Source organism: Patagioenas fasciata, chromosome 31, assembly GCF_037038585.1.
Source record: "Patagioenas fasciata isolate bPatFas1 chromosome 31, bPatFas1.hap1, whole genome shotgun sequence".
NCBI classification, from domain to species: domain Eukaryota; kingdom Metazoa; phylum Chordata; class Aves; order Columbiformes; family Columbidae; genus Patagioenas; species Patagioenas fasciata.
In genome coordinates this window covers 3,006,104-3,029,454 of record NC_092550.1, presented here as the reverse complement: position 1 = coordinate 3,029,454, position 23,351 = coordinate 3,006,104, and the positions used below count along the sequence as shown (strand labels likewise).

General features: G+C 62.9%; 1 protein-coding gene across 1 annotated transcript; it reads left to right on the top strand.

Moving 5' to 3' along the window:
- Positions 1 to 16: 16 nt before the first annotated feature.
- RBM42 (RNA binding motif protein 42) lies at positions 17 to 23,035 on the top strand. The gene is made up of 10 exons (XM_071800587.1): positions 17 to 216; positions 3,191 to 3,335; positions 10,109 to 10,196; positions 10,287 to 10,352; positions 12,604 to 12,770; positions 13,963 to 14,100; positions 15,558 to 15,725; positions 17,153 to 17,270; positions 20,454 to 20,648; positions 22,778 to 23,035. The coding sequence occupies exons 1-10, from the start codon at positions 59 to 61 to the stop codon at positions 22,888 to 22,890; spliced, it is 1,356 nt and encodes a 451-aa protein (XP_071656688.1). The 5' UTR covers positions 17 to 58; the 3' UTR covers positions 22,891 to 23,035.
- Positions 23,036 to 23,351: the final 316 nt, after the last annotated feature.

Below are 23,351 nucleotides of genomic sequence, written 5' to 3'. Positions count from 1 at the left end.
GCGCCGGAAGTGCCGCCGGAAGTGGCTTCATCCCCTTCCGCCCTCTTCCCTTCTCACGATGGCGGCGGCGGCTCCGGCGGCTCCGGGAGGGCCCGGGCCCGGTGCTACGGGTTCAACGGGGAGCGGAGCGGCCGGGCCGGCGCCCAACGGGGCGGGGGGGACGGCGGCCAAGAGCGGGGAGGAGCGGCTCAAGGAGATGGAGGCGGAGATGGCGCTGTGAGCAGGGGAGGGGGGGCCTGCGGGTCACGATGGCAACGGCGGGAGAGTGGGGAAGGGGCGGGGCCTGGGGGGGGTCACTATGGCAACGGGGGCGGGGCCTGGGGTCGCCATGGAAACGTGGGGGGGCCTGGGGTCAGCATGGTAATGGGAGTGGAGTGGGGAAGGGGCGGGGCCTGGGGTCAGCATGGTAATGGAGGTAGAGTGGGGATGGGGCGGGGCCTGGGCGTCACTATGGCAACGGGGGCGGGGCCTGGGGCCACCGTGGAAACGGGGGCGGAGCCTGGGGTCAGCATGGTAACGGTGGTGGGGTGGGGAAGGGGCGGGGCCTGAGGGTCACTATGGCAACGGGGGCGGGGCCTGGTGTCACTATGGCAATGGGGGTGGAGTGGGGGAGGGGGCGTGGCCTTTGGGGGTCACTATGGCAACGGGGGCGGGACCTGGGGTGAGCATGGTAATGGAGGTAGAGTGGGGAAGGGGGCGGAGCCTGGGGTCACCATGGAAACGGAGGAAGAATGGCAGGTGGGGAAGGGGGCGGAGCCTTGGGGTCGCCATGGCAACGGGGGCGGGGCTTTGGGGGTCGCTATGGAGATGGAGGTGGAGCTTTGGGGTTGCTATGGAGATGGGGTCGGAGCTTTGGGGTCGCTATGGGGATGGAGGCGGAGCCTTGGGGTCGCTATGGAGATGGGGGCGGGGCCTAGGGGTCACCATGGCAATGGGGGCAGAGCTTTGGGGTCGCTATGGAGATGGGGGCAGAGCTTTGGGGGTCACTATGGAGATGGGGGCGGAGCTTCGGGGTCACTATGGAGATGGGGCGGAGCTTTGGGGTTGCTATGGAGATGGGGGCGGGGCCTAGGAGTCACCATGGCAATGGGGGCGGAGCTTTGGGGGGTCACTATGGAGATGGGGGTGGAGCTTTGGGGTCGCTATGGAGATGGGGGTGGAGTTTTGGGGTTGCTATGGAGATGGGGCGGAGTTTTGGGGTTACTATGGAGATGGGGTCACTGGGAGGGCTCTGGGGGTCACTGGGGTTACTGGGGGTCACTGGGAGGATACTGGGGGTCACTGGGGTCACTGGGAGGGTTCTGGGGGTCACTGAAGGTCGTTGGGGTCACTGGGAGAGTTATGGGGGTACTGGGAGGGTACTGGGGGTTACTGGGAGGGCTGTGGGTGTCACTGGGGTCACTGGCAGGGTTATGGGGGGCACTGGTTGTTACTGGGAGGGCTCTGGGGGTTATTGGGGGTCACTGAGGGTCACCGGGGTCACTGGGAGGGCTCTGGGGTCACTGGGAGGGTTATGGGGATCACTGGGGTCACTGGGAGGGCTGTGGGGTCACTGGGGGTCACTGGAGTCTTTGGGGTCATTGGGAGGATACTGGGGGTCACTGGGGTCACTGGGAGGGCTCTGGGGGTCACTTGGGGACACTGGGGGTCAGTGGGGTCACTGAGGTCATTGGGGGTCACTGGGAGGGCTATGGGGTCACTGGGGGTCGTTGGGAGGATACTGGGGGTCACTGGGATCACTGGGAGGGCTCTGGGGGTCACTGGGGTCACTGGGAGGGCTATGGGGGTCATTGGGGTCACTGGAATCACTGGGAGGGCTCTGGGGGTCACTGGGGTCACTGGGAGGGCTATGGGGGTCATTGGGGTCACTGGGAGGGCTATGGGGGTCATTGGGGGTCACTGGGATCATTGGGAGGGCTCTGGGGGTCACTGGGGTCACTGGGAGGGCTATGGGGGTCATTGGGGTCACTGGGATCACTGGGAGGGCTCTGGGGGTCACTGGGGTCACTGGGAGGGTTATGGGGGTCATTGGGGTCACTGGGAGGGCTCTGGGGGTCACTGGGGTCATTGGGAGAGCTATGGGGGTCATTGGGGTCACTGGGATCACTGGGAGGGCTCTGGGGGTCACTGGGGTCACTGGGAGGGTTATGGGGGTCATTGGGGTCACTGGGATCACTGGGAGGGCTCTGGGGGTCACTGGGGTCACTGGGAGGGTTATGGGGGTCATTGGGGTCACTGGGATCACTGGGAAGGCTCTGGGGGTCACTGGGGTCACTGGGAGGGCTATGGGGTCACTGGGGTCACTGGGAGGGTTATGGGGGTCATTGGGGGTCACTGGGGTCACTGGGAGGATACTGGGGGTCATTGGGGTCACTGGGAGGGCTCTGGGGGTCACTGGGGTCACTGGGAGGATACTGGGGGTCATTGGGGTCACTGGGAGGGCTCTGGGGGTCACTGGGGTCACTGGGAGAGCTATGGGGGTCATTGGGGGTCACTGGGATCATTGGGAGGGCTCTGGGGGTTACTGGGGTCACTGGGAGGGTTATGGGGGTCATTGGGGTCACTGGGATCACTGGGAGGGCTCTGGGGGTTACTGGGGTCACTGGGAGGGTTATGGGGGTCATTGGGGTCACTGGGATCACTGGGAGGGCTCTGGGGGTCACTGGGGTCACTGGGAGGGTTATGGGGGTCATTGGGGTCACTGGGGTCACTGGGAGGGCTCTGGGGGTCACTGGGGTCACTGGGATCACTGGGAGGGCTCTGGGGGTCACTTGGGGACACTGGGGGTCAGTGGGGTCACTGAGGTCATTGGGGGTCACTGGGAGGGCTCTGGGGCTCACTGGGGTCACTGGGAGGATACTGGGGGTCACTGGGATCACTGGGAGGGCTATGGGGGTCACTGGGGTCACTGGGAGGGCTATGGGGGTCATTGGGGGTCACTGGGATCATTGGGAGGGCTCTGGGGGTCACTGGGGTCACTGGGAGGGCTATGGGGGTCACTGGGGTCACTGGGAGGGCTATGGGAGTCATTGGGGTCACTGGGATCACTGGGAGGGCTCTGGGGGTCACTGGGATCACTGGGAGGGCTCTGGGGGCCCCTGGGGGTCACTGGGGGGTTCTGGGGGTCCCTGGGGGTCCCTGGGGGGTTCTGGGGGTCCCGGGGGTCCCAGGGGTCACTGTGTCCCCCCAGGTTCGAGCAGGAGGTGCTGGGCACCCCCGCCCCCGCCCTGGGGGACCCGCTGACCTTGGCCGTGACCCCCCCGGTCACCCCCCCCGTCACCCCCCCCGTCACCCCCGTCCTGCGGCCGATCATCGCCACCAACACCTACCAGCAGGTGACACCGCGGTGTCCCCAAACCCCCTTGGTGTCCCCAACCCCCCCCTCGGTGTCCCCAGCCCCTCCTTGGCGTCCCCAACCTCCCCTTGGTGTCCCCAACCTCCCCTTGGTGTCCCCAACCCCCCCTTGGCGTCCCCAACCGCCCCCTGGTGTCCCCACCCCCCCCCCCCCCAGCGTCCCCAACCCCCCCTTGGTGTCCCCAACTCCCCTTTGATGTTCCCAACCACCCCCTGGTGTCCCCAACCCCCCTTTGATGTCCCCAACCCCCCTTTGATGTCCCCAACCCCCCTTTGATGTCCCCAACCCCCCCTTGGCGTCCCCAACCCCCCCTTGGTGTCCCCAACCCCCCCCCCCGGCGTCCCCACCCACCCCCCAGTGTCCCCAACCCCCCAGTGTCCCCCAAGTGTCCCCAATGTCCCATGAGTGTCCCCAGACACCCCCAATGTCCCCAACCCCCCCCATTGGCGTCCCCAACCCCCCTTTGATGTCCCCAGCCCCCCCTTGGCATCCCCAACCCCCCCAGGTGTCCCCAACTCCCCCTTGGTGTCCCCAGCCCCCCCTTGGTGTCCCCAACCCCCCCCCCGGTGTCCACAGCCCCCCCAATGTCCCCCCAGTGTCCCCAACCCCCCGATGTCCTCCGAGTGTCCCCAATGTCCCCTGAGTGGCCCCAACCCCCCCCAATGTCCCCCGAGTGTCCCCAATGTCCCATGAGTGTCCCCAACCCCCCCTTGGTGTCCCCAACCCCCCCTTGGTGTCCCCAACCCCCCCCCATTGGCGTCCCCAACCCCCCTTTGATGTCCCCAGCCCCCCCTTGGCATCCCCAACCCCCCCAGGTGTCCCCAACTCCCCCTCGGTGTCCCCAACCCCCCCCTTGGCGTCCCCAACCCCCCCTTGGCGTCCCCAACCCCCCCTTGGTGTCCCCAACTCCCCTTTGATGTTCCCAACCACCCCCTGGTGTCCCCAACCCCCCTTTGGTGTCCCCAGCCCCCCCTTGGCGTCCCCAACCCCCCCTTGGTGTCCCCAACCCCCCGCGGCGTCCCCACCCCCCCTTGGTGTCCCCAACCCCCCCTTGGCGTCCCCAACCACCCCCTGGTGTCCCCACCCCCCCCCCCCCCAGCGTCCCCAACCCCCCCTTGGTGTCCCCAACTCCCCTTTGATGCCCCCAACCCCCCCTTTGATGCCCCCAACCCCCCTTTGGTGTCCCCAGCCCCCCCTTGGCGTCCCCAGCCCCCCCTTGGCGTCCCCAACCGCCCCCTGGTGTCCCCAACCCCCCCTTGGTGTCCCCAACCCCCCCTTGGTGTCCCCAACTCCCCTTTGACGTTCCCAACCACCCCCTGGTGTCCCCAACCCCCTCTTTGGTGTCCCCAACCCCCCCTTGGTGTCCCCAACCCCCCCTTGGCGTCCCCAAACCCCCCCTGTGTCCCCAACCCCCCAGTGTCCCCCGAGTGTCCCCAATGTGCCATGAGTGTCCCCAACCCCCGCTTGGTGTCCCCAACCCCCCAATGTCCCCCCAGTGTCCCCAACCCCCCAATGTCCCCCAAGTGTCCCCAATGTCCCCTGAGTGGCCCCAACCCCCCCCAATGTCCCCCAAGTGTCCCCAATGTCCCCTGAGTGGCCCCAACCCCCCCCAATGTCCCCCGAGTGTCCCCAATGTCCCATGAGTGTCCCCAACCCCCCCTTGGTGTCCCCAACACCCCCTTGGTGTCCCCAACCCCCCCCCATTGGCGTCCCCAACCCCCCTTTGATGTCCCCAGCCCCCCCTTGGCATCCCCAACCCCCCCAGGTGTCCCCAACTCCCCCTCGGTGTCCCCAACCCCCCCCCAGTGTCCCCAACCCCCCCTTGGCGTCCCCAACCGCCCCCTGGTGTCCCCAACCCCCCCCCAGCGTCCCCAACCCCCCCTTGGTGTCCCCAACTCCCCTTTGACGTTCCCAACCACCCCCTGGTGTCCCCAACCCCCTCTTTGGTGTCCCCAACCCCCCCTTGGTGTCCCCAACCCCCCCTTGGCGTCCCCAACCCCCCCCCTGTGTCCCCAACCCCCCAGTGTCCCCCGAGTGTCCCCAATGTGCCATGAGTGTCCCCAACCCCCGCTTGGTGTCCCCAACCCCCCAATGTCCCCCCAGTGTCCCCAACCCCCCAATGTCCCCCAAGTGTCCCCAATGTCCCCTGAGTGGCCCCAACCCCCCCCAATGTCCCCCGAGTGTCCCCAATGTCCCATGAGTGTCCCCAACCCCCCCTTGGTGTCCCCAACACCCCCTTGGTGTCCCCAACCCCCCCCCATTGGCGTCCCCAACCCCCCTTTGATGTCCCCAGCCCCCCCTTTGGTGTCCCCAACCCCCCCAGGTGTCCCCAACTCCCCCTCGGTGTCCCCAACCCCCCCCCAGTGTCCCCAACCCCCCCTTGGCGTCCCCAACCGCCCCCTGGTGTCCCCAACCCCCCCCCCCAGCGTCCCCACCCCCCCCTTGGTGTCCCCAACTCCCCTTTGACGTTCCCAACCACCCCCTGGTGTCCCCAACCCCCCTTTGATGTCCCCAACCCCCCCTTGGTGTCCCCAACCCCCCGCGGCGTCCCCACCCCCCCCCAGTGTCCCCAACCCCCCAGTGTCCCCCAAGTGTCCCCAGTGTCCCATGAGTGTCCCCAGACACCCTCAATGTCCCCAACCCCCCCCCTTGGCGTCCCCAACCCCCCTTTGGTGTCCCCAGCCCCCCCTTGGCGTCCCCAACCCCCCCAGGTGTCCCCAACTCCCCCTTGGTGTCCCCAGCCCCCCCCGCGGTGTCCACAGCCCCCCCAATGTCCCCCCAGTGTCCCCAACCCCCCAATGTCCCCCAAGTGTCCCCAATGTCCCCTGAGTGGCCCCAACCCCCCCCAATGTCCCCCGAGTGTCCCCAATGTCCCATGAGTGTCCCCAGACACCCCCAATGTCCCCAACCCCCCCTTGGTGTCCTCAGCCCCCCCTTGGCGTCCCCAACCCCCCCCCGTGTCCCCAACCCCCCAGTGTCCACAACCCCCCCAATGTCCCCCCAGTGTCCCCAACCCCCCAATGTCCCCCGAGTGGCCCCAATGTCCCCCGAGTGGCCCCAATGTCCCCAACACCGCCAGTGTCCCCAATGTCCCCTGAGTGTCCCCAGACCCCCCCAGTGTCCCCATCCCCCCCATGTCCCCAGACCCCCAATGATGTCCCCAGACCCCCCCAATGTCTCCTGAGTGTCCCCAAACCCCCAATGTCCCCAATGTCCCCAACAACCTCGGTGTTCCCAATGTCCCCTGAGTGTTCCCAGACCCTCCCCGGAGTCCCCAGTGTCCCCAGTGTCCCCAATGTCCCCATCCCCTCAATGATGTCCCCAGACTCCCCCAATGTCCCCAGACCCCCCCCGGTGTCCCCAATGTCCCCTGAGTGTCCCCAGACCCCCCCAGTGTCCCCATCCCCCCCATGTCCCCAACCCTTCAATGTCCCCAGACCCCCAATGATGTCCCCAGACCCCCCCAATGTCTCCTGAGTGTCCCCAAACCCCCAATGTCCCCAACCCCCACAATGTCCCCAATGTCCCCAACAACCCCAGTGTCCCCGATGTCCCCAGACCCCCCCGGTGTCCCCAATGTCCCCCGAGTGTCCCCAACCCCCCAATGTCCCCAACCCCCACAATGTCCCCAATGTCCCCAACAACCCCAGTGTCCCCAATGTCCCCAGACCCCCCCGGTGTCCCCAATGTCCCCCGAGTGTCCCCAACCCCCCAATGTCCCCAACCCCCACAATGTCCCCAATGTCCCCAACAACCCCAGTGTCCCCAATGTCCCCAGACCCCCCCGGTGTCCCCAATGTCCCCCGAGTGTCCCCAACCCCCCAATGTCCCCAACCCCTCCAACCCCCTCAATGTCCCCTGAGTGTCCCCAACCCCCCCAATGTCTCCAACTCCCCAATGTCCCCCTATAGTGTCCCCCCCAGTGTCCCCATGTCCCCCCCGACACCCCAATGTCCCCCATAGTGTCCCCATGTCCCCCATAGTGTTTCCATGTTCCCTCATTGTCCCCAATGTCCCCCATAGCATCCCGATGTCCCCCTCAATGTCCCAATGTCCCCCACGTTGTCCCCAATGTCCCCCATAGTGTCCCAAATGTCCCCCATAGTGTCCCCCATAGTGTCCCCATGTCCCCCCAATCTCCCCAATGTCCCCACTGTCCCCAATCTCCCCAATGTCCCCACTGTCCCCATGTCCCCACTGTCCCCATGTCCCCCCAGTGTTCCCCATAGTGTCCCCAATGTTCCCAATGTCCTTATGTCCCCCAATGTTCCCAATGTCCCCAGTGTCCCCAGTGTCCCCCCAATCTCCCCAGTGTCCCCATGTCCCCAATGTCCCCATGTCCCCCATAGTATCCCCACTGTCCCCCATAGTGCCCCAATGTCCCCATTGTCTCCATGTCCCCCGCATTGTCCCCATGTCTTCCATAGTGTCCCCCTCGTTGTCCCCATGTCCCCATAGTGTCCCCATGTCCCCAATGTCCCCATAGTGTCCCCAATGTCCCCATAGTGTCCCCAGTGTCCATATGTCCCCAATGTCCCCATGTCCCCCCAGTGTCACCAATGGGACATGTCCCCATGTCCCCCCAATGTCCCCCATAGTGTCCCCAATGTCCTAATGTTCCCCACAGTGTCCCTATTGTCCCCCAGTGTCCCCATCTCCCCGCAATGTCCCCATCTCCCCATGGTGTCCTCATTGTCCCCAATGTCGCCATAGTGTCCCCATGTCCCCCCAATGTCCCCAGTGCCCCCATGTCCCCCCAGTCTCCCCAATGTCCCCATGTCCCCCATAGTGTCCCCATCTCCCCGCAGTGTCCCCATGTCCCCAATGTCCCCATGTCCCTCATAGTGTCCCCATCTCCCCCCAGTGTCCCCATGTCCCCAATGTCCCCATGTCCCTCATAGTGTCCCCATCTACCCACAGTGTCCCCGATGTCCCCAATGTCCCCATGTCCTTCATAGTGTCCCCATCTCCCCCCAATGTCCCCAGTGTCCCCATCTCCCCCAATGTCCCCATGTCCCCCATAGTGTCCCCCTGTCCCCCCCAGTGTCCCCATGTCCCCCCAATTTTCCCAATGTCCCCAGTGTCCCCATGTCCCCATTGTCCCCATGTCCCCCCACTGTCCCCCATAGTGTCCCCAATGTCCCAATGTTCCCCATAGTGTCCCTATTGTCCCCAATATCCCCCATAGTGTCCCCAGTGTCCCAAATGTCCCCAATGTCCCCATGTCCCCCATAGTGTCCCCATTGTCCCCAATGTCCCCACATCCCCCAGTGTCCCCAATGTCCCCATGTCCCCAATGTCCCCATGTCCTTCATAGTGTCCCCATCTCCCCCCAATGTCCCCAGTGTCCCCATGTCCCCCAATGTCCCCAGTGTCCCCCCAGTGTCCCCGTGTCCCCCAATGCCCCCAGTGTCCCCGTGTCCCTCATAGTGTCCCCATCTCCCCCCAATGTCCTCACTGTCCCCCCATTGTCCCCATGTCCTCCACAGTGTCCCCAATGTCCCCCGTAGTGTCCCCCATAGTGTCCCCATGTCCCCCCAATCTCCCCAATGTCTCCACTGTCCCCATGTCCCCAGTGTCCCCCACAGTGTCCCCATTGTCCCCAGTATCCCCCATAGTGTCCCCAGTGTCCCCATGTCCCCCAGTGTCCCCAATGTCCCCATCTCCCCCCATTGTCCCCAATGTCCCCATAGTGTCCCCCATAGTGTCCCCCATAGTGTCCCCAATGTCCCCCCAATGTCCCCAGTCTCCCCAATGTCCCCATGTCCCTCATAGTGTCCCCATGTCCCCCAGTGTCCCCAATGTCCCCATCTCCCCCCATTGTCCCCAATGTCCCCATAGTGTCCCCCATAGTGTCCCCCATAGTGTCCCCAATGTCCCCCCAATGTCCCCAGTCTCCCCAATGTCCCCATGTCCCTCATAGTGTCCCCATGTCCCCCAGTGTCCCCAATGTCCCCATCTCCCCCCATTGTCTCCAATGTCCCCATAGTGTCCCCCATAGTGTCCCCAATGTACCCCCAGTGTCCCCAGTCTCCCCAATGTCCCTATGTCCCTCATAGTGTCCCCATGTCCCCCAGTGTCCCCAATGTTCCCATCTCCCCCCATTGTCCCCAATGTCCCCAATGTCCCCATGTCCCTCATAGTGTCCCCATGTCCCCCAGTGTCCCCAATGTCCCCATCTCCCCCCATTGTCCCCAATGTCCCCATAGTGTCCCCCATAGTGTCCCCCATAGTGTCCCCCATAGTGTCCCCAATGTCCCCCCAATGTCCCCAGTCTCCCCAATGTCCCAATGTCCCTCATAGTGTCCCCATGTCCCCCAGTGTCCCCAATGTCCCCATCTCCCCCCATTGTCCCCAATGTCCCCATAGTGTCCCCCATAGTGTCCCCAATGTCCCCCCAATGTCCCCAGTCTCCCCAATGTCCCCATGTCCCTCATAGTGTCCCCATGTCCCCCAGTGTCCCCAATGTCCCCATCTCCCCCCATTGTCCCCAATGTCCCCATAGTGTCCCCCATAGTGTCCCCAATGTCCCCCCAATGTCCCCAGTCTCCCCAATGTCCCCATGTCCCCAATGTCCCCATGTCCCTCATAGTGTCCCCATGTCCCCCAATGTCCCCAGTGTCCCCATGTCCCTCATAGTGTCCCCATCTCCCCCCAATGTCCCCATCTCCCCCCAATGTCCCCAATGTCCCCATCTCCCCGCAACGTCCCCATGTCCCCCCCAGTGTCCCCATTGTCCCCGATGTCCCCCAGGTCCAGCAGAGCCTGGAGGCTCGAGCCGCCGCCGCCGCCACCGTTGTCACCCCCATGGTGGCCCCACCAGTGCCATTCGTGGGCCCAGGTCGGTGTCCCCAACCCCCGCATTGTGTCCCCAACCCCCCCATTGTGTCCCCAACCCCCCCCTGACCGTGTCACCTCCCCCCCCCCCCAGCGGTGTCACCGCAGAGGCCACCGGTTCTGCGCCCGGCGTTCGTGCCACACGTGCTGCAGCGCTCGGGTGAGGACACTGGGGACATGGGGACATTGTGGGGACAGGGGGACATGGGGACAATGGAGACGGGGGGACAGGGGGATATGGGATGTGGGGACAGGGGGATATGGGATATGGGGACAGGGGGACATGGGACATGGGGACAGGGGGACATGGGGACAGGGGGATATGGGGACAGGGGACAGGGGAATATGGGGACAGGGGGACATGGGGACAGGGGGATATGGGGACATGGGGACAGGGGGATATGGGGACATGGGGATATGGGGACATTGTGGGGGACGTGGGGACATGGAGACGGGGATATGGGGACAGACAGGGGGACAGGGGGACAATGGGGACATGGGACAGGGGGATATGGGGACAATGGGGACAGGGGGACAATGTGGACATGGGGACAGGGGACATGGGATGTGGGGACATGGGGACGTGGGGACATGGGGACAATGGGGACAGGGGAACAATGGGGACAGGGGGACAGGGGGATAGGGGGACAGGGGGATGTGGGGACATGGGGACAATGGGGACAGGGGGACATGGGGATAGGGGGACATGGGGATAGGGGGACAGGGGGATATGGGGACATGGGGAGAGGGGGACAATGGGGACAATGGGGATGGGGGGACATGGGGACAGGGGGTCATGGGGGGACAGGGGAACATTGGGACATTGTGGGGGACAGGGGGACATGGGGATAGGGGGACAATGGGGACGGGGATATGGGGACATTGTGGGGGACATGGGGACATTGTAGGGGACGGGGGATATGGGGACACGGGGATATGGGGACAGGGGACATGGAGATATGGGAACAGGGGGATATGGGACATGGGGACAGGGGGTCATGGGGGGACACTGGGGACATGGGGACAGGGGGACATGGGGACAGACGGGGGACAGGGGACAATGGGGATATGGGGACAGGGGGACATGGGATATGGGGACAGGGGGACGTGGGGACAGAGGGATATGGGGACAGGAGGACAATGGGGACAGGGGGATATGGGGACATTGTGGGGGACAGGGGGATATGGGGACAGGGGGACAATGGGGATATGGGGACAGGGGGTCACGGGGGGACACTGGCCATGGGGACATGGGCTGTCCCACCGCGGTGGTGTCACTGACCTGTCTTCCGTTGTTGTCCCCTGTTGTCTCCGTTGTTTCCTATTGTCCCCATGTTCCTATTGTCCCCGTGTGTCTGTTGTCCTTATTGACCCCACGTCTCTATTGTCACCTATTGTCACCGTGTCACCTATTGTCGCTGTCGCTATTGTTCCTCATTGTTCCCTATTGTTCTGTATTGTCCCCATGTCCCTATTGTCTGTTATTGTCCCCATGTCCCTGTTGTCTTGATGTCCCGTTGTCCCCCATTGTCCCCCACTGTCCACATGTCCCCTACTGTCCCTACTGTCCCCCATTGTCCCCATTGTCCTCATTGTTCCCTATTGTCTCCATGTCCCTATCGTTCCTATTGTCCCCATGTCCCCATTGCCCCCCATTGTCCCCATTGCCCCCCATTGTTCCCTATTGTCTCCATGTCCCTATTGTTCCTATTGTCCCCGTGTCCCCATTGTACCCCATTGTCCCCATTGTCCTCATTGTTCCCTATTGTCTCCATGTCCCTATTGTTCCTATTGTCCCCGTGTCCCCATTGTACCCCATTGTCCCCATTGTCCTCATTGTTCCCTATTGTCTCCATGTCCCTATCGTTCCTATTGTCTCCATGTCCCCCGTTGTCCCCCATTGTCCCCCATTGTCCCCCATTGTCCCCCATTGTCCCTCATTGTTCCCATGTCCCCAATGTCCCCCATTGTCCCCATTGCCCCCCATTGTCCCCATGTCCCCATCATCCCCATTGCCCCCATGTCCCCCATTGCCCCCCATGTCCCCCATTGCCCCCCATTTCCCCCATTGTCCCCATTCCCCCCCATGTCCCCATTGCCCCCCATTGTCCCCATTGCCCCCATGTCCCCACCATGTCCTCATTGTCCTCATTGTCCCCATTGTCCCCATTCCCTCCATTCCCCCCATTCCCCCCATGTCCCCATTCCCTCCCATTCCCCCCCATTCCCCCCATGTCCCCATTCCCCCCCATTCCCCCCATTGTCCCCATTGTCCCCATTCCCCCCATTGCCCCCATGTCCCCACTGTCCCCATTGTCCCCATTGTCCCCATTGCCCCCATGTCCCCATTGTCCCCATTGCCCCCATGTCCCCATTGTCCCCATTGCTCCCATGTCCCCATTGTCCCGCAGCCGCCCCCCGGGCGCTGCCCCTGCGCCCCCCCCCCGGCTCCATGGTTGGTCCCCCCCTGGGGGCGCCCCCCGCCCCCCCCCTGCTGCTGGCGCCCCCCCTGCAGAGACCCCCCCCTGCCCCCCATGGGCTGCCCCCCATGGGCACCCCCCTGCGTGGCCCCGCCCCCGTGAGTCACCTGGGGGGCCATGGGGAGATGGGGGGCAATGGGATAAATGGGGGGCATGGGGGAATTGGGGGGTCAATGGGGTCAATGGGATAAGTGGGGGGTGGGGGCAATGGGATAAATGGGGGGGATGAGGGGGTCAGTGGGGGGATGGGGGGGTCAATGGGATAAATGGGGGGCAATGGGGTCGATGTGGTCAATGGGGGGATGGGAGGCAATGGGATGAATGAGGGGCAATGGGGTCAATGGGGGGTGGGGGGCAATGGGATAAATAGGGGGTGGGGGGGGTCAATGGGGTCAATGGGGGATGGGGGGGTCAATGGGGGGATGGGGGCAATGGGATAAATGGGGGGGATGGGGGAAATGGGGGGGTGGGGGGCAATGGGATAAATGGGGGGGTGGGGGGATGGGGGAGGATGGGGGTCAATGGGATAAATGGGGGGGCGGGGGGGTCAATGGGGGGATGGGGGGCAATGGAGCCAATGGCGGGTGGGGGGCAATGGGATAAATGGGGGGTGGGGGGCAATGGGGTCAATGGGGGGATCAATGGGATAAATGGGGGGGTCAATGGGATAAATGGGGGTGGCGGGCAATGAGGTCAATGGGGGGATGGGGGGCAATGGGGTAAATGGGTGGGGGTCAATGGGATAAATGGGGGGGTCAATGGGATAAATGGGGGGGTCAATGGGATAAATGGGGGTGGCGGGCAATGAAGTCAATGGGGGGATGGGGGGCAATGGGGTAAATGGGTGGGGGTCAATGGGATAAATGGGGGGGTCAATGGGATAAATGGGGGGGTGGGGGACAATGGGATAAATGGGGGGGATGGGGGAATTGGGGCATCAATGGGGTCAATGGGATAAATGGGGGGATGGGGGGCAATGGGATAAATGGGGGGGTGGGGGGCAATGGGATAATTGGGGGGATGGGGGGGATAGGAGGCAATGGGATAAAGGGGGGGGTGGGGGGCAATGGGATAAATGGGGCCAAATGGGGTGGATTGGGGGGCAATGGGGTGAATTGGGGGTCAATGGGGCGAATGGGGACAAATGGGATAAATTGGGGGGGTCAATGGGGGTGAATTGGGGGTGCAATGGGGTGTATTGGGGGGGAAATGGGGTCAATGGGGGTCCAGGGGGGTCCGTGTGGTCTCTGTGGGTCCCTGACCCCGCCCCCTCGGTCTCCCCCCCCCCAGGTTGGGGGCGGAGCCCCGGTGACCCCGCCCCTGCCCCCCCTGGGCCCCCGCCCGGCGCTGGGGACCCCCAAGATCAACCCCACGGTGATCCAGGCGGCGCCCACGGTCTACGCGCCCCCCCCCGCCAAGAAGGCCCAGGTGGGCTGGTCCGGCCGTGGGGGGGCAATGGGACCTATGGGGGGGTCAATGGGACCCATGGGGGGGCAATGGGACCTATGGGGGGGTCAATGTGACCCATGGGGGGGCAATGGGACCTATGGGGGGGGTCAATGGGACCCATGGGGGGGCAATGGGACCTATGGGGGGGTCAATGGGACCCATGGGGGGGGCAATGGGACCTATGGGGGGGTCAATGGGACCTATGGGGGGGGTCAATGTGACCGATGGTGGGGGGAATGGGACCTATGGGGGGGCAATGGGACCCATGGGGGGGCAATGTGACCCATGGGGGGGTCAATGGGACCTATGGGGGGGGTCAATGTGACCCATGGGGGGTCAATGTGACCCATGGTGGGGGGAATGTGACCCATGGGGGGGGGCAATGGGACCCATGTGGGGGGCAATGGGACCTATGGGGGGGGTCAATGTGACCCATGGGGGGGGCAATGGGACCTATGGGGGGGGCAATGGGACCTATGGGGGGGGCAATGGGACCTATGGGGGGGGTCAATGTGACCCATGGGGGGGTCAATGGGACCTATGGGGGGGGTCAATGTGACCCATGGTGGGGGGAATGTGACCCATGGGGGGGGCAATGGGACCCATGTGGGGGGCAATGGGACCTATGGGGGGGGTCAATGTGACCCATGGTGGGGGGAATGTGACCCATGGGGGGGGCAATGGGACCCATGTGGGGGGCAATGGGACCTATGGGGGGGGTCAATGTGACCCATGGTGGGGGGAATGTGACCCATGGGGGGGGCAATGGGACCCATGGGGGGGGCAATGGGACCTATGGGGGGGGTCAATGTGACCCATGGTGGGGGGAATGTGACCCATGGGGTGGGCAATGGGACCCATGGCGGGGCCATGGGACCCATGCGGGGGTCAATGTGACCCATAGGGGGGCAATGTGACCCGTGGGGGAGGGTATGTGACCAATAGGGGGGGAGTGGGACCCATGGGGGGGGTCAATGTGACCCATGGTGGGGGATAATGTGACCCATAGGGGGGGTGCCCCCCCCGCCAAGAAAGCCCAGGTGGGCTGGTCCAGCCATGGGGGGTCAATGGGACCCATGGAGGGGGCAATGGGACCTATAGGGGGGCCATAGGACCCATGGTGGGGGGAATGTGACCCATAGGGGGGTCAATGTGACCCATGAGGGGGGAATGGGACCCATGAGGGGGATCAATGTGACTCATGGGGGGGGTCAATGTGACCCATAGGGGGGAAATGTGTCCCATGGTAAGGATCAATGTGACCCATGGGGGGGGATGTGACCCATAGGGGGTCAATGTGACCCATGGGGGGGGGATGTGACCCATAGGGGTCAATGTGACCCATGGGGGGGGGGATGTGACCCATAGGGGTCAATGTGACCCATGGGGGGGTATCAGGACGCCCCCCTTCCCCCGTGACCCCTGTGACCCCGCAGGAGGAGCCGCCCCCGCCTCGGGCCCCGCCCCCCGAGGAGCCCCGGATCGGGCCCTCGCTGCCCAGCGCCCCCCCCGGCCCCGCCCCGGAGCCCCGGGCTGGCCCCGCCCCCCCCGCGCCACGCCCACGCAGGACACGCCCACCGGACACGCCCTTCCTGGCGCCTGAGGTCAGAGGGGGCGGGGCTTGAGAGCACTTGGAGGGGGTGCAGCTATGGGGAGGGGGCGTGGCCTCAGGTCATGTGATGGGGAGTGGGGAGGGCTATGGGAGATGGGGGTGTGGCCTTGGAGACTGGGTGCTGGAGGGGGCGGGGCTAGGGAGTGGGGGCGTGGCCTCAGGCTGGGTGCTGGAGGGGGTGTGGCCTCAGATTTCCCGTGGGAGTAGGCGGGGCTATGAGGGGGCGTGGCCTCGGAGACCCCGGGGTAAATGAGTGGGCGGGGCTATGAGATGGAGGGTGTGGCCTCAGGGTGCTGGAGGGGGCGTGGCCTGAGTTCTATTGGGTTTGCAAGTGGGCGAGGCTATGGTGGGCGGGGCTATGGGAGATGGGGGCGTGGCCTCAGTTCTTGTGTGAGTGGGTGGGGCTATAAGGGTGGGGCTTGGGAGATGGGGGCGTGGCCTCGGAGGCCCTGGGTGCAGGAGGGGGTGTGGCCTCAGAGTTCTCATGGGAGTGGGAGGGGCTATGGGAGATGGGGGCGTGGCCTCAGTTCTTGTGTGAGTGGGTGGGGCTATAAGGGTGGGGCTTGGGAGATGGGGGCGTGGCCTCGGAGGCCCTGGGTGCAGGAGGGGGTGTGGCCTCAGAGTTCTCATGGGAGTGGGAGGGGCTATGGGAGATGGGGGCGTGGCCTCAGAGACCCTGGGTAAAGGAGTGGGCGGGGTTATGAGGGAGGCGGGGCTGGAGGGGGCGTGTCCGGGGAGGGGCGTGTCTCGGTGACTGACAGGTGGGGGCAGAGCAGCTGAGCATAATGGAGAGGGGCGTGGCCTGATGGGGAGGGGCGTGGATTAATGGGGAGGGGCGTGGCCTAAGGGAGGGGGCGTGGCCAATGGAGGGAGGAGGAGCTACTGGCAGGAGCCTTATGGAGGGGCGTGGCCTAATTTGGCATAACCTAATGGAGGAGGCGTGGCTTAATGAGGAGGGGCGTGGCTTAATGTGAAGGGGTGTGGCTTAATGGGGAGGGGCGTGGCCTAAGGGAGGGGGCGTGGCCAATAAGGGGACAGGAGCTACTGGGAGGAGCCTTATGGAGGGGCGTGGCCTGCTGTGTGGCCTAAGGGAGGGGGTGTGGCCAAATGGGAGGGGCGTGGCCTCTTGGGGCTGGAGCCACCGCATGGGGGGGTGTTAAGGGGCGGGGCTGGAGGGGGCGTGGCCAATGGAGGGAGCAAGATCTACTGGGAGGAGCCTTATGGAGGGGTGTGGCCTGATTTGGGAGAGACGAATGGAGGGGGCGTGGCCTGATGTGTGGCCTAAGGGAGGGGGTGTGGCCAAATGGGAGGGGCGTGGCCTCATTGGGGCTGGAGCCACTGCATGGGGGGGGTGTTAAGGGGCGTGGCTGGAGGGGGCGTGTCCGGGGGCGTGTCCCGGTGAGTGCCAGGTGTCCGCAGGTGGGGGCGGAGCCTCTGGAGGACAAGAAGAAGGGGCGGGGCGAGCGGCTGAAGCGCTGCATCCGCACGGCGGCCGGGAGCAGCTGGGAGGACCCCAGCCTGCTGGAGTGGGACGCTGGTGGGACACGGGGGGACAGGGGGGGACATGGGGGGGGACACGGGGACAGGGGGGGACATGGGGGGACACAGGGGGGGATGGGGGAGCGTGACCCATATCCCCATGTCCCGCTGTCCCAATGTCCCCATATCCCCCATATCCCCCATATCCCCATATCCCCTCATATCCCCTCATATCCCCTCATATCCCCTCATATCCCCATATCCCCCAAATCCCCATATCCCCCCATATCCCCATATCCCCATTATCCCCATATCCCCCATATCCCCCATATCCCCTCATATCCCCCATATCCCCCCATATCCCCCCATCCCAATCTCCCCATATCCCCCATATTCCCCGTATCCCCCATATCCCCCCATATTTCCCATATCCCCCATATCCCCCATATCCTCCCATATCCCCCCATATCCCCCATATCCCCATATCCCCCATATCCCCGTATCCTCCCATATCCCCCATATCCCCCATATCCCCATATCCCCCTTATCCCCATATCCCCCCATATCCCCATATCCTCCCATATCCCCCCATATCCCCCATATCCCGATATCCCCCTTATCCCCATATCCCCCCATATCCCCATATCCTCCCATATCCCCCCATATCCCCCATATCCCGATATCCCCCATATCCCCATATCCTCCCATATCCCCCATATCCCCCATATCCCCATATCCCCCATATCCCCATATCCCCCCATATCCCCATATCCTCCCATATCCCCCCATATCCCCCATATCCCCATATCCTCCCATATCCCTATATCCTCCCATATCCCCATATCCCCCCATATCCCCCATATCCCCCCATATCCCCCATGTCCCCATATCCCCCCATATCCCCCATATCCCCCATATCCCCCATATCCCCATATTCCCCGTATCCCCCATATCCCCATATCCCCCATATCCCCATATCCCCCCATATCCCCATATCCTCCCATATCCCCCCATATCCCCCATATCCCCATATCCTCCCATATCCCTATATCCTCCCATATCCCCATATCCCCCCATATCCCCCATATCCCCCCATATCCCCCATGTCCCCATATCCCCCCATATCCCCCATATCCCCCATATCCCCATATCCCCCATATCCCCCATATCCCCCATATCCCCATATCCCCTATATCCCCCATATCCCCCATATCCCCATATCCCCTATATCCCCCATATCCCCCATATCCCCCTATCCCCATATCCCCTATATCCCCCATATCCCCCATATCCCCATATCCCCTATATCCCCCATATCCCCATATCCCCTATATCCCCCATATCCCCCATATCCCCCTATCCCCATATCCCCCATATCCCCCCTATCCCCCTATCCCCCTATCTCCCCATATCCCTCATCCCAATCCCCCCATATCCCCCCATATCCCCATATCCCCCATATCCCCCATATCCCCCATCCCCCATATCCCCATATCCCCCATATCCCCCCATATCCCCCCATATCCCCCATGTCCCCATGTCCCCCATGTCCCCCATGTCCCCCATATCCCCCATATCCCCCCATATCCCCCATCCCAATCTCCCCATATCCCCCATATCCCCCCAAATCCCCCATATCCCCATATCCCAATGTCCCCATATCCCCCATTCCCATATCCCCTTATCCCTCTATGTCCCCCATATCCCCCATATCCCCCCATATCCCCCATATCCCCATATCCTCCCATATCCCCCATATCCCCATATCCCCATATCGCCATATCCCCCATATCCCCGTATCATCCCATATCCCCCCATATCCCCCCATATCCCCCATATCCCCCATATCCCCCCATATCCCCCCATATCCCCCCATCCCAATCTCCCCATATCCCCCATATTCCCCATTTCCCCCATATCTCCCCGTATTTCCCATATCCCCCATATCCCCCATATCTTCCCATATCCCCCATATCCCCATATCCCCCTTATCCCCATATCCCCCCATATCCCCATATCCTCCCATATCCCCCATATCCCCATATCCCCATATCCCCCATATCCCCATATCCCCCATATCCTCCCATATCCCCATATCCCCCATATCCCCGTATCATCCCATATCCCCATATTCCCCCATATCCCCCATATCCCCCATATCCCCCCATATCCCCCCATCCCAATCTCCCCATATCCCCCATATTCCCCATTTCCCCCATATCCCCCCGTATTTCCCATATCCCCATATCCTCCCATATCCCCATATCCCCCATATCCCTATATCCCCATGTCCCCCCATATCCCCCCATATCCCCCCATCCCAATCTCCACATATCCCCCATATCCCCATATCCCCCATATCCCTATATCCCCATATCCCAATGTCCCCATATCCCCCATATCCCCCATATCCCAATGTCCCCATATCCCCCATTCCCATGTCCCCTTGTCCCCATATCCCCATATCCCCCCATCCCAATCTCCCCATATCCCCCATATCCCTATATCCCCATATCCCCCATATCCCTATATCCCCATATCCCAATGTCCCCATATCCCCCGTTCCCATGTCCCCATATCCCTCTATGTCCCCCATATCCCCCCATATCCCCCCATATCCCCCCATATCCCCCATATACCCCATCCCCCATATCCCCCCATATCCCCCATATCCCCCCATATCCCCCCATCCCAATCTCCCCATATCCCCCATATCCCCATATCCCCCATCTCCCCATATCCTCCCATATCCCCCATATCCCCCATATCCCCCCATATCCCCCCATCCCAATCTCCACATATCCCCCATATCCCCATATCCCCTCATATCCCTATATCCCCCATATCCCTATATCCCCATATCCCCCCATATCCCCCCATCCCAATCTCCACATATCCCCCATATCCCCCATATCCCCATATCCCCTCATATCCCTATATCCCCATATCCCAATGTCCCCATATCCCCCATTCCCATGTCCCCTTGTCCCCATATCCCCATATCCCCCCATCCCAATCTCCCCATATCCCCCATATCCCTATATCCCCATATCCCAATGTCCCCATATCCCCCATATCCCCATATCCCAATGTCCCCATATCCCCCATTCCCATATCCCCATCTCCCCATCTCCCCCCATCTCCCCCCATCTCCCCATCTCCCCCCATCTCCCCATCTCCCCCATCTCCCCCCACATCCCCCCACACCCCCACGTCCCCCAACGTCCCCGACCGTCCCCAGACGACTTCCGCATCTTCTGCGGGGACCTGGGCAACGAGGTGAACGACGACATCCTGGCGCGGGCCTTCGGGCGCTACCCCTCCTTCCTCAAGGCCAAGGTGATCCGGGACAAACGGACGGGCAAGACCAAGGGCTACGGCTTCGTGTCCTTCAAGGACCCCAACGACTACGTGCGCGCCATGAGGGAGATGAACGGTGGGACACGCGGACGGGGCGGGACAGGGGGACACGGGGAGGGTGGGGGATAGGGGGGTAGACAATGGGACAATGGGGATATGGGGACAGGGGATAGGGGGACAGGGGGGTATGGGGACAGGGGGACGTGGGATATGGGATAGGGGATATGGGGACAGGGGGATATGGGGACAATGGGGATATGGGGACAGGGGGATAGGGGGACAGGGGGATATGGGATATGGGGACAGGGGGATATGGGGACAATGGGGATATGGGGACATGGGGACAGGGGGATAGGGGGACAGGGGGATATGGGATATGGGGACAGGGGGACGTGGGATATGGGATAAGGGAATATGGGATATGGGGACAGGGGGATATGGGGACAGGGGGATATGGGATAGGGGGACATGGGATATGGGGATAGGGGGATATGGGATATGGGGACAGGGGGATATGGGGACAATGGGGATATGGGGACATGGGGACAGGGGGATAGGGGGACAGGGGGATATGGGATATGGGGACAGGGGGACGTGGGATATGGGATAGGGGAATATGGGATATGGGGCCAGGGGGATATGGGATAGGGGGACATGGGATATGGGGATAGGGGGATATGGGATATGGGGACATGGGGACATGGGGATAGGGGGATATGGGATGTGGGGACGGGGATATGGGGACTATGGGGATATGGGATATGGGGGCAGGGGGACATGGGGATAGGGGGATATGGGATATGGGGACAATGGGGATATGGGGACGTGGGACATGGGGATATGGGGATGGGGGGATATGGGAATAGGGTGATATGGGATAGGGGGATATGGGATATGGGGACAGGGGGATAGGGGGATATGGGATAGGGGGATATGGGATATGGGGATAGGGGGATATGGGGGCATGGGATATGGGGACATAGGGACAGGGGAATATGGGACAGGGGGATATGGGACATGGGGACATGGGGACAGGGGGATATGGGGACATGGGGACAGGGGGATATGGGGATACAGGATATGGGGACGTGGGGATATGGGGATGGGGACAGGGGCCATGGGGATATGGGGATAGGGTGATATGGGGATGGGGGATATGGGACATGGGGATAGGGGGATATGGGATATGGGGATATGGGGACCCAGTCCCTCCCAATCCCCTCCCAGTCCCTCCCAGTCCCCCCCATTCCCCCCCATTCCCCCCCAGTCCCCTCCCAGTCCCCCCCAGTCCCTCCCAGTCCCCTCCCAATCCCCCCCAAATCCCCTCCCATTCCCTCCCAGTCCCCCCCAGTCCCTCCAACCCCATCCCAATCCCCTCCCTGTCCCCTCCCAATCCCTCCCAGTCCCCCCAGTCTCCCCCATTCCATCCCAATCCCCTCCCATTCCATCCAACCCCATCCCAATCTCTCCCATTCCCCCCAAATCCCTCCCAATCCCTTCCCATTGCCCCCCAATTCCCCCCCCAGTCCATCCCAATTCCCCCCCCAGTCCATCCCAATCCCCTCCCAGTCCCCCCCAATCCCCTCCCAGTCCCCCCCAATCCCCTCCCATCCCCTCCCAATCCCCCCAATCCCCCCCAATCCCTCCCAACCCCATCCCAATCCCCTCCCATTCCCCCCATTCCCCCCATTCCCTCCCATTCCCCCCATTCCCCCCATTCCCCCCATTCCCCCCATTCCCTCCCATTCCCCCCATTCCCCCCATTCCCCCCATTCCCCCCATTCCCTCCCATTCCCCCCATTCCCCCCATTCCCCCCATTCCCCCCATTCCCTCCCATTCCCCCCATTCCCCCCATTCCCCCCATTCCCCCATTCCCTCCCAGTCCCCCCCAATCCCTCCCATTCCCTCCCATTCCCCCAATCCCCTCCCATTCCCTCCCAATCCCCCCAATCCCTCCCAACCCCATCCCAATCCCCCCAATCCCCCCCAACCCCATCCCAGTCCCCCCCAATCCCCTCCCATTCCCTCCCATTCCCCCCATTGCCCCCATTCCCCCCATTCCCCCCATTCCCTCCCATTCCCCCCATTCCCCCCATTCCCCCCATTCCCTCCCATTCCCCCCATTCCCTCCCAGTCCCCAGTCCCCCCCAGTCCCCCCCAGTCCCTCCCAGTCCCCCCAGTCCCCCCAGTAACCTCTATCCCAGGGAAGTACGTGGGCAGCCGGCCCATCAAGCTGCGCAAGAGCATGTGGAAGGACCGCAACCTGGAGGTGGTGAGGAGGAAGCAGCGCGAGAAGAAGAAACTGGGGCTCAGATGACCCCCCCGGGGGCGCTATGGGACCCTATGGAACCCTATGGGATGCTATGGGGTCCTATGGGGCGCTATGGGGTGCTATGGGGCCCTATGGGGGCACTGGGAGGGACTGGAAGCGCAATAAAGGTCGTTGAGGGGTTTGTTTGCTATTGGAGGGCTTGGTTGATGGGGGGTTCTATAGGTGCTGCTGTGTTTATATGGGGTTCTATAGGTGCTGCTGTGTTTATATGGGGTTTCTATAGGTTCTACTTTATTTACATGGGGCTTCTATAGGTCCTGCTGTGTTTACATGGGGTGTCTATAGGACCTGCTGTATTTACATGGGGTTTCTATAGGTCCTGCTGTGTTTACATGGGGTGTCTATAGGTCCTGCTGTGTTTACATGGGGTTTCTATAGGTCCTGCTGTGTTTATAGGGTCGTTATTATACAATATGGTCTCTTTAGGGGTTGTTATTGTAGGACCT